The sequence below is a fragment of the Pteronotus mesoamericanus genome, unplaced genomic scaffold, assembly GCF_021234165.1.
Source record: "Pteronotus mesoamericanus isolate MK-2021 breed Mesoamerican mustached bat unplaced genomic scaffold, CSHL_Meso_final scaffold_21, whole genome shotgun sequence".
Lineage (NCBI taxonomy): Eukaryota > Metazoa > Chordata > Mammalia > Chiroptera > Mormoopidae > Pteronotus > Pteronotus mesoamericanus.
Genome location: NW_026555310.1, coordinates 12,382,758 through 12,394,893, shown reverse-complemented (window position 1 = coordinate 12,394,893; position 12,136 = coordinate 12,382,758). Strand labels below are relative to the sequence as shown.

The following is a 12,136-nucleotide window of genomic DNA, read 5'->3' as shown; positions in this document are numbered from 1 at the left end:
ACATCACCTCCACTCCCCCACAATGAATGACAAGTCCATCAGAGAAACATGTTTTAAGAACCTTGCTGACAAGAGGCAGAGTCTATATCTGCTGGTGGCGATGCAAAGAGTGAGACGGGGGCATGAATATCAAACGCTGATTGCCACAGAGATGAATTATTGAGGTGCTCAGGGACGCAGAGAAGAAAGGCACCCGCCTGCCCCCATTGCCAGATAAGACCCACCTCCACCCTTCCCCAGGACTCCCTTGTTTATCTGCTCTATAAAACCCAGCTTGTTCCCCCTTCTTTGAGTAGTTCCTCATTAATGACCCTTTTTCAAATTGCAACAGCCTGAATAAAATCATCTCCTTAACTGTCCTGTGCACACTGACATCCACAAAGGGTCTCATCGTGCTTTGTCTGTAATCCAAGGAAAGGGAGTGAACATGTCTGCCTTCACGTGAACATGGGGCTCGAGCTGTTTTGACAGGACAGCCAGCAGCAGCATCAGATGACAAGGCCCAGCTCTCAGGGTTGGTGCCTATTGCCTCGCCGGATCAAATGTGACACAGCGCGTGATGATGGACCTGTTAGGCTGTGACAAATGCAGGACGTCTGCCCCGCCTTTAAGAAAGCAATACGCTCTGACTAGTAGTCTCAAAGAAACTTACTGCTTCAATTACCCAGAGGTTTCCGTGTAAAGCTGCCTTTTAGGTTCTTCTGTTAGTACACACCACGTACACTCTTGCGCGCGCGCACACATACGCACAGGCTCACCACTGCACAGAAAACCAAAGAAAACACCCTGTAGTAAATACCATATTGAAGGGGCTTCAATGCACATATTGTTTTAAAGTTAAGTAGCATCCCAAATTAGTCCTAAAAGTAAAAACTGAGACAAATGATAAAACAAACATATTTAATGACTGACTGAAGAAGGAGTTGGGCCAAATTTGATACATATCCTATTTTTAATATTAAAACCTAACGTGCAAAAAAATGCTTTTGAGTTTTACTGGCACAAAGCCACATTTATTCCTTTACACCAGATCACTGCTTCTGTGCTACAGTGGCAGGGCTGAGGAGCTGCAACTGAGATCACGTGGCCAACAAGCCAAGCATTTACTATTTATGGAAGTTTGCCGACTTTTGGAATAAAGCATCAAAATTAGTGCCTTCCTCCCAACAAAGTAAACAGCCCCATGCCTATTAGATGAAAAGCAAAATTAAAATATCCCTATCACTACCTTCTCATTATTAGTTCTTTCTTACAGATGAAATAAGATTTTGCCTAATTCATAGACTTTCTACTCTTATGCAACCCAATAAAATTAATACCAGCATCTACTGAACTAAAGTAGGAAGAAATGCTTAAATGTTTTATTTCGGCCTTTTGAAAAAAGGTTCTAAAAGTAAACAGAACAATGAATTACATTAAGTTTCCTAATGAAGAATAGTTTCAAAGGCCTTCTTAGCACAAAAATTCCCTAATACGTTACTAGTTCTCAGATTTAATATATTCTTTTTGGATATATTTTGTATGGACAAGTAACTTCAGAATTCACTGGATGGACTAAGTAGGGAAGCTCAGGAACTCCTGACTCCACCCCACCTCCTTGGCACCAAGCCAGGTCGTCTCCTCCCTGTCCTGGGGGTCAGGAGGCACTTCCTCGATTAGGGCTCTTCTTCCTTCCCCCCTCAGAATGAGGTCGGACTCTTGACTCCAGTGAAATAAACTGGAAAGATAAAGTCAAACTAGATTTTAAGGGAATTTTAGTAAGTTAAGGAACTTGTTTCGAAGAGGAGAGGCACATAACCCTGTCTTTGTGTTGGGATGGTAAGCCTGGAGGCCACGGCAAAGTGGATGGAGAGGGCGGATGCCAGAAGCAAAGACGAAAGTCAGAGGTGTCAGAGGTGCTACCCAGGCAGAGATGATGAACACCAGAGACCCAACCCAGGCAACAGGCAACGAAGTGAGAGTGGGGAAGAGGGAACTGATGGGAACACTATGTAGAAGCAACTGAACTGAACTAGTTTGTCCATTGACTTTGAAGGTTTATTGTCTTAGTTTTCTATTTTGTAGTCGTTATGTGTTCTCCCAGCTGACAGAGGTGACAGGAGGGGCAGAGTGGGCCAAGCGAAACGAGGAGAGCCTCAGACCCTGCCTCCTTCACTTACTAGCTGTTTAACCTTGACAGCTCTCTGTTTTCTCATTACAATACGAATCATATGTCTAATTTTTAGGCTTGTTTTAAGAATCAGAAAGAATATGTGTGTGCAAATGCATGGCGTACACATTTAAAAAGCAGGCATTTAGTAAGTGGTACTGTTACCAGTATTTTCACACTAGTATTATTCAAATATGAATAATGCATGTTAACATAAAACTGAGAAAGGTCTCTCCTTTTTATAAAAAACAGTTGGTTTTGAACATCTCTGTCCCCCTTTTAGGAGAGAGCAGCTATTGGGTTCAGTTCTCTAAAAAATTATCTTAAAGGTTTATTTTACTGAGACATGCAGTAGGAGTTATTTTCAAGGAAACATCTTGAAAAACTCGGGGAGGAAAAATCTGTACTAAAAATGTGAGACCCTTATATAAGCATACATCACTTTCCTGTACTTCAGAGAGGTTGAGTTTTTAACATACTGAAGACAAGGCCCTCTACGAGCAAAAAGATTATGGCGCATAAGTGGAGAGGGGGCAAGGGAAAGTGGTGCAGGGAAGGCAGAGACAAATGTATTTGAAAAAATAAATTTAAAAAAAGAGATTATGATGCTTTTTACCACCATGCATGTCCCATGTGTGAACCCGCACTATCTCGGAGGTATGCCTATACAGCAGTTTACTGTTTTAACTTAATAAACTTAGTAATTTTCTCCTACACATCTCCTTATTGAAGACTACTACATTTCAAGTACTACAGATGCTGGCGAGTTAACTGAAATATACATCCTTGATAAGTATTCAGTAAGATACTAATTAAAAATACTGTGTAGTGGTCAGACAGACCAAAGAGTTCAGGGGCCCTGAGGTACAATGGTAAGGAAAGAAGAAAATTAATATTTAACCACTCCATCTTCTAAATACACACTGAATGTAAAATATCAGAAAAAATTTAAGAGTGATTCCTTTGATTTTTGATTCAAGATCTCTTCTGATATTTTTAAATAGACAAGTGCCTTCCAATAGCACATGACATGGCTATTAATATTATGATCTTAGACCTCATTAACAGAATGGTCCTGAAGTGGCCCGCATGCCCACCCCCTTTGAGACACAGAAGACTGGGTCTTCTTCAGGATCTTCCCTAACCTTCTCCAAAAACTAAGTAAGCGTTACATGGCACAACAATTTGTCTTTTCTGGAGGAGAAAGAAATCTCCAGACTGCTTTTCTTTACAATGCAAACAATCACCTATGCTGAATGATGGATTTAGTGTTAAGTTGGAAATGAACTACCCTGAAGCAGCAATTTAAAAACTATATTCTTTTTTGAAATGTCTACTTTGTTACTCTGCCCCCGCCTCGCCACCCCAACTTGACAGCATTAGATAGAGAGCATTAGAAAACAGGATGAACTTCACGATGTGTCGTGGTGGGAGGGGGGAGAAAAAGTGGACTCAGTCAAAAACTCCTCCAGCATGGATTTCTTTTTATGAGATGTGGATTTAAGCGCATCTTGGCAAGAAAACAGAAAGATAAGCCTTCAAGTATTACCTGTCAACTTACTAAGACAATCTGGATTTTCAAAATAAATCAAGGAAAATGACTTGAAAGCCTACAGGTAAGTTGAAAAACATTTCCTTCTCCCTTGAGTATGCTGAGCGGAAAATCTTCTCTGGGCTGTTCTTTATCCCCACGAAAGAGGGGAGTCAATGACATTTTAAAGTAAAATCCAAAAACTATTCCAATTCTGTTGAAGTTTTTAAAAGTCCACTGGGGTTTAAAAAATAGAAGGTAACCTTTATTTAAAGGCATGGTGAGTTAAATAAAGTTTCCTTTAAATAAGTCATCACACTAAAGAAAATAAGTTTTACCAAAAATGGAATAGAATTGTATATTATTTTAATATTCCTTCAGCTTAGAGCTTGTAAAGACAAGGGTAGAGAATTAAAGCAGCATCTTACTTGACCTTCTGTTTTACCTCACTGTTTATTTACCAAGATAATGTATAGCAACCTTACACTAGGACAATTTTTTGCAATTTTGCAACACATTCAAGAATATTAGATACAGAAAAATTTTCTTTGCCTATGTTTATCTTGCTGAGAAACAATTTGGCATTATCTATTTCAAGTTTATCCAGTAAATTACATGCATTACTTTAGATCAGACAACATTGTGCCACCACATGAAGAAAATACAAGCAAAACTACCAAAAATATTGGAAAAAATGACTACTTTCCTCTAAGTGCAGCAGATGTCAATTGCAATGAACATCCTCCTACAAAGCCATTATGCTGAAATTAGATTTCTAAAGAAACTCTTGGAAGGATTTCTATCAAAATATGATAAATATCTACCCTCTCTGACCTCTCTGCAGAATGTGATTTGTTGAAATGGCCACAGGCAATATCTATTCACAGAAAAAGAAAATGACTTACGAGAAGATAAGACTCCATGGCCTAATTGCAAAATTACTGTAGGGAAAAAAAAAAAAAAAAAAAAAGATGCAGCTGTCCCTTCTTGTACAAGACAGACATTACCCCCACAGAGCTGGAGGTAAATCACATCACATTTTAAGTGAACTCACAGGAGAGTCTTGAATAAATTCTCCTCCCTACAATGTTCTGCTTTTCCTGTCTGTAGACTAAACTACTGGCAAAGGAAAAACACAGAGCCACATTCACCCAGATCACTGAGTTGATTAGTTGATAAAGTTAAACAATACAAATTTTGTTGGCTTGGATGTTTCTGCATAGATTAGACACTGCACCAGTAACCTGAATGCGGGATAACAGGCAGAGCAAACAATGGGCCTAGATGGAATTTCAGTCTGCAGCACTGGGTGGCGTGCCTCTGGGTAGCCATTTCCCACATATGCCTCGATATTACGATTTTAGTGACCAAAGGGCAGAGCCAGTTTTCTTGCTGATATTCTTATGTTCAATATTCAACAAATCGTTTTGGAAGTAACTATGATCTAGGTAATATTAACTGTTAAAAGACACACAGGGGTGGGCCAAAGTAGGTTTACAGTTATAAGTATATTCTTGTATTATTATTTATTATTGTATTATTTTCCATACTTTGTACATATACCAAATGCGTGTGTGTGTGTATAATTTTTTAAAGATGGGACATTGAAAAAACTATTTTCCTTCTACTTATTCATTCATTCATTTATTTACTCATTTATTTATTTAAAAAGCCCACAAACCTTTTTAGGCTCGCTGGAGTGACCGGGTGCTGTGAACACACAGTAGGTCTGAGGGCGCTTTCCTTACTGCCCTGCCATCAGCACTCAGTTTCTCCCCTGCCTGTTCCCTTTACTCAGCCTCTTGCTGCACTGAGGCTGCCCTGCCGACAGCTTCACCCTCCCGGAACACTGCTTCCTCTGTCCCTGTTTTGTGTAGTGTTCAAACATCAAGATCTGCCTGTTTCTCCAGGGAGAGGAAGCTTGCCTGGTTATTCTTTCCCTCCAGTGATCCTGCTTTTCAGTGCCCTAATGAAGAGCAGAGAAGGGACTGGCAAGAGAGGGTGACTTTCTAAGCCTTTGCCTAAGCTCTGCCAAAGGAGTTCCTTCTGCTAAGGCAGAAAAGCCTTTGCTTTCCTTGGACCTCATTCTAGGAATATACTTGTTCTCTGGTCTAGGATAAGGGATTGAAGAGGTCAAGAAAAAAAATTTAACAATATTTGGTGATGGATGTTAACTAGACTTACTGCAGTGATCATTTCATAACATATACATATATTAGTATGCTGTATACCCAAAACTAATATAATGTTAAATGTCCATTATTATCTCAGTTAAAAGAAAAGGATACTGAAGAAGTCAATTAGAGAGTGTTATGAGACCAGGTTGTACAAAGCATGTAAGTACACAACTTTCATTTATAGAATCTTCCCTAAGACTGTCTTTGGAAGAATCCTGTCACTGTCGTTAATTGATTTTATTTTTCTTTTTGTGAGACAGACTTCCTAGCTGTTTTGAACTAAAGCTCCTGAGACAGACTCTGCCCTTCTACATGCCCAGTAAATTATCAGATGACCATCTCTCTTTAGTGATACAGGCAGACCCAACTTTTATACCTTGCGTTGAGAATGTGCCCAGAAGAGAAACTCCAGACAGTGTAACTTCAGGTCTATCAAACTGAGGGACGTGTGTCTCATGGCGTGTGCATAACAGAATGATGGAACACATAAAGCCACTGAAAAACCACTGAAAATATGCAGGGTGGGGTGCATTTATAGAGTCAAGTGAAACAGTTATATTATAGAACAGAACACAAACTTGTGCTCATTTCCAGGATAGAGAATAAACATTCGAATAAATGTCAAGCTTACTGCAGCTGCCTTTTGCTGTGGTACCTGTGCCCTCAAAAGCCTGCCTCTCTCTCTATTCACTTTTGAAGCTAAGTGGAAATGTCTGCAAACCACTGCCTAAAGTAAAACCTAGGCCTCTCTCAGGTTTCTTCTTCTGTTGTACATATAATTCATGACTCTATTACACATCTATGCAACATGAGATAAACTAGAAAAACAAATAAGAGATTAGCAACAAAATGATGAAAATTATATATATGACTTTGTACTCATTTGCTTTTGATTCTAAAAGTGGTTAATCGTGTCCCTACAAATTTCAAAGCTTAGCCTTGGCAACCTGGGATTAGTAAAGATAAAAAGTGTTACAGCAATGTCTTAAAAATCCAGTACATGTACACTTTACAACTATTATCAAAACTTTCAAGAAAGTCAATTTTGTTCACTTAATGAGTCACTGAATTTTGCACCTGCTGTTCCCTTTGCCTAGAACACTCTCCCCCCTTCAGTTCTCTGTGTTGCTGATTCTTTCCCTGCCTCAGAGAGGCCTTTCCTAACTATCTCACCTAAAATAATCCCTCTTCAGTCCCGCAATAAATGTGGCCATCCTGTTTGTTTCTTTCAAAGACATTACCACAATCTGAGTTATCTGATAATTGCGTACTCTTTTCTATCATTTATTTGCCTCCTCCTAAGAGAATGGGCCAGAACCTTGTCTGTCTTACTTATTGTCACATCCCCATCTCTACTCTCATTCAATAAATATTTATGAATGAAGACTGCTACACAGTATTTAGAAACTTAAAAAAAAAAAAAAAAGCAAAACAGGCATCTCTCACAAACTTTTAAAACTCTATGAAAATGAGACTGCGACACTGTTATAATCTGGCTCTCTTTTCTTACAAACCTAGAAAGAATCTGAAGCTCAGAAACTCCCCCCAAATCCTGTTAGGATCACAAGTTTGGGGAGGAGACAGGACTAGGCTTCATTTCCCCGTCTCCCACTGCAGGGAGCTTTGCAAAACAAGCTGTTTCTTCTAGCTTTACTTTACGAGTCCTACAGGATGTATAAACAGTGTTAAACACATGTGGAACCCAATCCTTCGCTTCTTTACCCATACACTGCCTTTTTCTTTCTCTCCCCCCACCCCGCCCCCCAGATACAGTGGAGAAATCACGTGCTAAGGAGCCTGGCCTTTATGCCATGCACAGAAGAGAGAAAACCCTATTTCAACCCAATCTTCTTCCCACAGCCTGGCCTGGGAGGCTCACCTCTGCTGCTGACATGGCCAGGGCAGCCACCAGGTTCACTGATAGAGTCATAAAATGTGTTCTGAAACTAAGAGAAGTAAACGCCATATACACTGCCATCTATACAGCCAAAAAAATGAATTGAACAAATACACACTTAAATAGCTGTGCCTATTTTCCTCAAAGAGATCAAATTTAAACTCGAGTAACCAAGAAAAAAATCCTACAAAAGGAAAAGGGTCATAACGGTGACAAGTACCGTAACAGTGACAAATCTCAAATCATCCGCAAACTTCTAGAGAAGGACGTGATTTATTGATCTAGGATCAGACCTATTTGGAAGCTCACAGGTAACAGGGCAAGTAAGCCATTATGTCTAACAATAAAACTTTTCTCACAAAAAGAAACAGGGGTCTTATTAATCCACTTCTTTCGAACCTCCTGGAAGATCTGAATATTCTGTGGAAGCGAGGTCAGATTTGTCCTCCGGCGGCTGCCTTCCACTGACCCAGGTCCCAGGCTTGAAGCTATGGCTCAAAATGCAGCTTGCCAGGATCCACGGGCCAATCACCCCAGATTACTGTCTCCGACGTAATATGACTGACCTGTTTCCTCTGGGCCAGGGCATTTTTATTATTTCAAAGTTAGCTATTTCTTTATGTGTATTTGTCCACCCAGCCTACCATTTTCAAGTGTGAAATGACCGAGGGCCAGGACCCTGCCAGGCAGCACACACCCAGGCACCGGTCTCTATTCCCAGCTAACCTGACAGAGTGTCTGGCTCCTGGACATGACAATGCTGAAATTAAATTCATACTTGTGCAGAACATTTTACTGTGGCCACATTTCTCAATCATAAAAGCAAGGCCCAAAATCACTGGTGCCATGTAACACCAGCAAATTCATCCACATGCATTCATGCCGTAATGCCATTAATTTGATACTTTTAAGAAGGAACATGAGATTAGTTTTTGAATTAAGCAAGATGAGAGTACGCAATACAAATCCACAAACAGATAAACTATTAATCTTATTAGTTACAAACTTTAGAACACCTACCTGAGCATGAGACAAATACTAGGATTCAGTGGATAACAGTACTTTTAAAAACCTGTGCCAAATATGTATATATAGCACTATTAGAATATAGGTAAATAGCTAAGTATTTTACCTACACCCAAGAAACAGTGTCCTATTTAGCTCCCAAAGATTTCTGATAAAAACTACAGCAGATACAGGTAACTGCAATCCTATGTAATTCAAGTTTCTAAAAAATCCATTTGGTTATACATTTTAAATAGTCATGGAAATCAAACAGTGCATGGCAAGGCAGGCAAGTTTTTAAGTAGTCTAAATGAAGGTACACGCTCAGTGCTTTGTAGTAAATCAATGGTTTTCCTACTGTTAAACAAGAAGCCTTTCTTAAAAAATTAAATTGTTTTCTCATCCTTTATGTAAATTAATAAAAACTTTTTGTTCTAAGTAGTATTTGATAACTTAATACTCTGAAAAGTTTTTTACTCGCACATTATTAGCCATGGGTTTCAAGTACACTAATTATTATGAAAACAATCTCGCATTTCATTCAAACTGTTGCTGAAAGGAATTTAGACAGGAGCATAAAATAAATTACCTGTAATTTAAATAGGCATTTAAAATCATACTTTTAAAATTAACAATGTAGAGTTGTGCAAAAGTATCTTATTTTGTTAAAGCAAAATTCCCTTTAATATTTGCACAAATGTGCTATTCTGGAAATGCTGAGAATGCCAAGCACATAGTATGTCCTCCAAAACAGTTAAAAATGACCTACACCTAGAAAGGGCTTGCCATTAGTCAGGGCTTTGGTCTGAGCAAGAAGGAAGTATGGTACTTTGCATAAACTTAAGACAAGCCATGTGTGGCTTACACAGCAGCCAGCTTCTGCAGTGTTCATTCTATTGTTTCCGGAAAGCACAACCTTCAGCTCCACCAAAAATCGTAGAAAAACGTGAGTGAACAGACCTTCCAAAACATGCGTATGACATGTACCAACAAAGAGGTGTTTGTGTTTGGTATATTCTCAGGTATAAAAAATAATTCAAAAAAATATAAGTATGTCTTTACTTAAGCTACCAATTAATGTAAAGACAAAAGGAAGGTCAAGGAAAAGCAAACAATTTTGGGAAATGGGAATCTGGCTGTTGTTGAAAAAACATATTAAGAAATGTCTACCTTTTCCCATCATTTGTATCCTGTAAATCGGTTACCCAATTCAGTCTGTCAAGACTACAGATCCTGCCTGAGAATTCTGTAAATAGCCCTATATGATTCCTTCTCTGAAAATAAATTCATTGATATACATTAACCAAAAACTTCCTCTTTTGGTTTTTCTGACATGACATAAATTAGATGGTTAACTAACTAAACATTCTAATAAAAACAGGAAGACACAAAATGGATCCAAAACTAGAGTATGAAAGTATTCTAATTCTTTATAAAAATTGGTATGAAAATTAAGATAACACATGGAAATATTTAAATTTACTTAAGAGATTTTGACAGTTCAAATAACTTTTTAATTAGCATAGAAAGCTAATACATATATATCTTTATATATGACAAATTTATTTATATAATAAACATGTTCTCAAAAAATATCCCTACATGCAAAATAATGACAACTATGTCAAGTATATCCAATTTAGAAAGAATGAAAGAGACTATACAAAAACTAAAATAGTAATTATGTGAGGATAGTGGCTTTATGGTGGTATTTTTCTTCATTCTTTTACAATATTCCTGTATTGCTTTAAAAAAATTAAAATATATCATTTTCGGTTATACATAAAAAGACACTATGTAATTTAAAGATATTAAATAATACTAAAAATATAACTTCTAACGAAACCACTGTGTAGTTTTAAAATAATCCACATACCTGAACCAACCTCTTTTTCCTCTTCTTCAATATTATTTTTGATGCTATCATATTCCTCATCAATGGTCTGATTACCACGCATCTGGGACAATATTCTACGGGCCTTCTGAGTCTGTCCTTTCTGAATAAGCCATCGAGGGCTTTCCGGTAAAAAGAGAAAGCCAAAAAATTGTATAACTGCTGGAATTGCTGCAAGTCCCAACATGTACCTGCAATATAAAAAACAACATATATTATTGTAAAATTTGGTCTTATTAGCACCACACTGTAAATAGTATCTACTGCCAAGCTGGTCAGAATGATTTTCATGTGTGTGTGTGTCAAGAGAAAAAGGGGTATTTTTATACTGTAGCAAAAAACTGCAAAATGAGGAAAGTTGATTCTTCTCTCTCACACAAATTACAATGAAAAAGAATGGACAAAAGTCAGAATTATATAGATGCATTCTGAACCAAACACATGCAAAATTCTACAATCACCATCCCTACCCAATACTAATATATGTGATATGCACATAATTCTGTATTCTACAATATAAAATGGGATTAAGACAAAACTCTGATTTAAAAGATATAATTTTCAATAAAATGCCCAAATAAAAGAGAAATTTCTGTTCTGTGAATGATTAGTTATGATTTCGTTTTGCCATGAAGCATCATGCTCACCCACAATAACAAAGGAGTGGAAATCCATAATGGAATCCACAATTGGAAGCAAATAATCATTATTAAAATGATAGAAATGCCTTATTGTATAGTATGATATCAGGTAGTGTGATTCCTCCAACTTTGTTCTTCTTAAGGTGGCTGTTGCTAGCTGGGGCCTTTTGTGGTCCCATGTAAATTTTTAAATTATTTGGTCTAGCTCTCTGAAATATCAATATGTCATTGGCATTTTAATAGGAATCATGTTGAATCTATTGGTTGCTTTGGGTAGTATGGACATAATGAAGTTATTTCTTCCTATCCATGAATGCAGTATGTGCTTCCACTTACTTGTATCTTCTTCAATTTCTTTCTTCAGTGTCTTATAATTTTCTGAGTACAGGTCTTTTACATCCTTGGTTAGATTTATACCTAGGTATTTTATTCTTTTTGAAGCAATTGTGAATGGGACTGTTTTCTTAATTTCACATTCTGATAGTTCATTACTGGAATATAAAATGCAACTCATTTCCAGATTATTAACTTTGTATCCTGACACTTTATCAAATTAATTTATTAGTTCTAATAGTTTCTTGATGGAATCTTTGGGGCTCTCTGTGCCCAGTATCATGTCACCTGCAAATAAAGACAGTTTTCCTTCTTCCTTTCCAATTTGGATACCTTTTATTTCTTCTTCTTGTCTGATTGCTATGGCTAGGACTTCCAGTACTATGTTGAACAAGAGAAGTGAAAGCAGACATCCCTGTCTTATTCTTTATCCTAAGGGGAACACTTGTAGCTTTTGCCCATCGAGTATGATGCTGGTAGTGAGTTTGTCACTTAGGACCTTTATTATG

The 12,136-nt window shown here is 37.7% G+C and overlaps 1 protein-coding gene across 1 annotated transcript in view; it reads right to left on the bottom strand.

The window, feature by feature from the left end:
* SLC2A13 (solute carrier family 2 member 13) overlaps positions 1-12,136 on the bottom strand; it is a 273,437-nt gene that overhangs the window by 196,629 nt on the left and 64,672 nt on the right. The window contains exon 3 of the mRNA XM_054591245.1: positions 10,636-10,844. Within this exon, the coding sequence (XP_054447220.1) occupies positions 10,636-10,844 (209 nt within the window). The remainder of the gene's footprint in view (positions 1-10,635; positions 10,845-12,136) is intronic.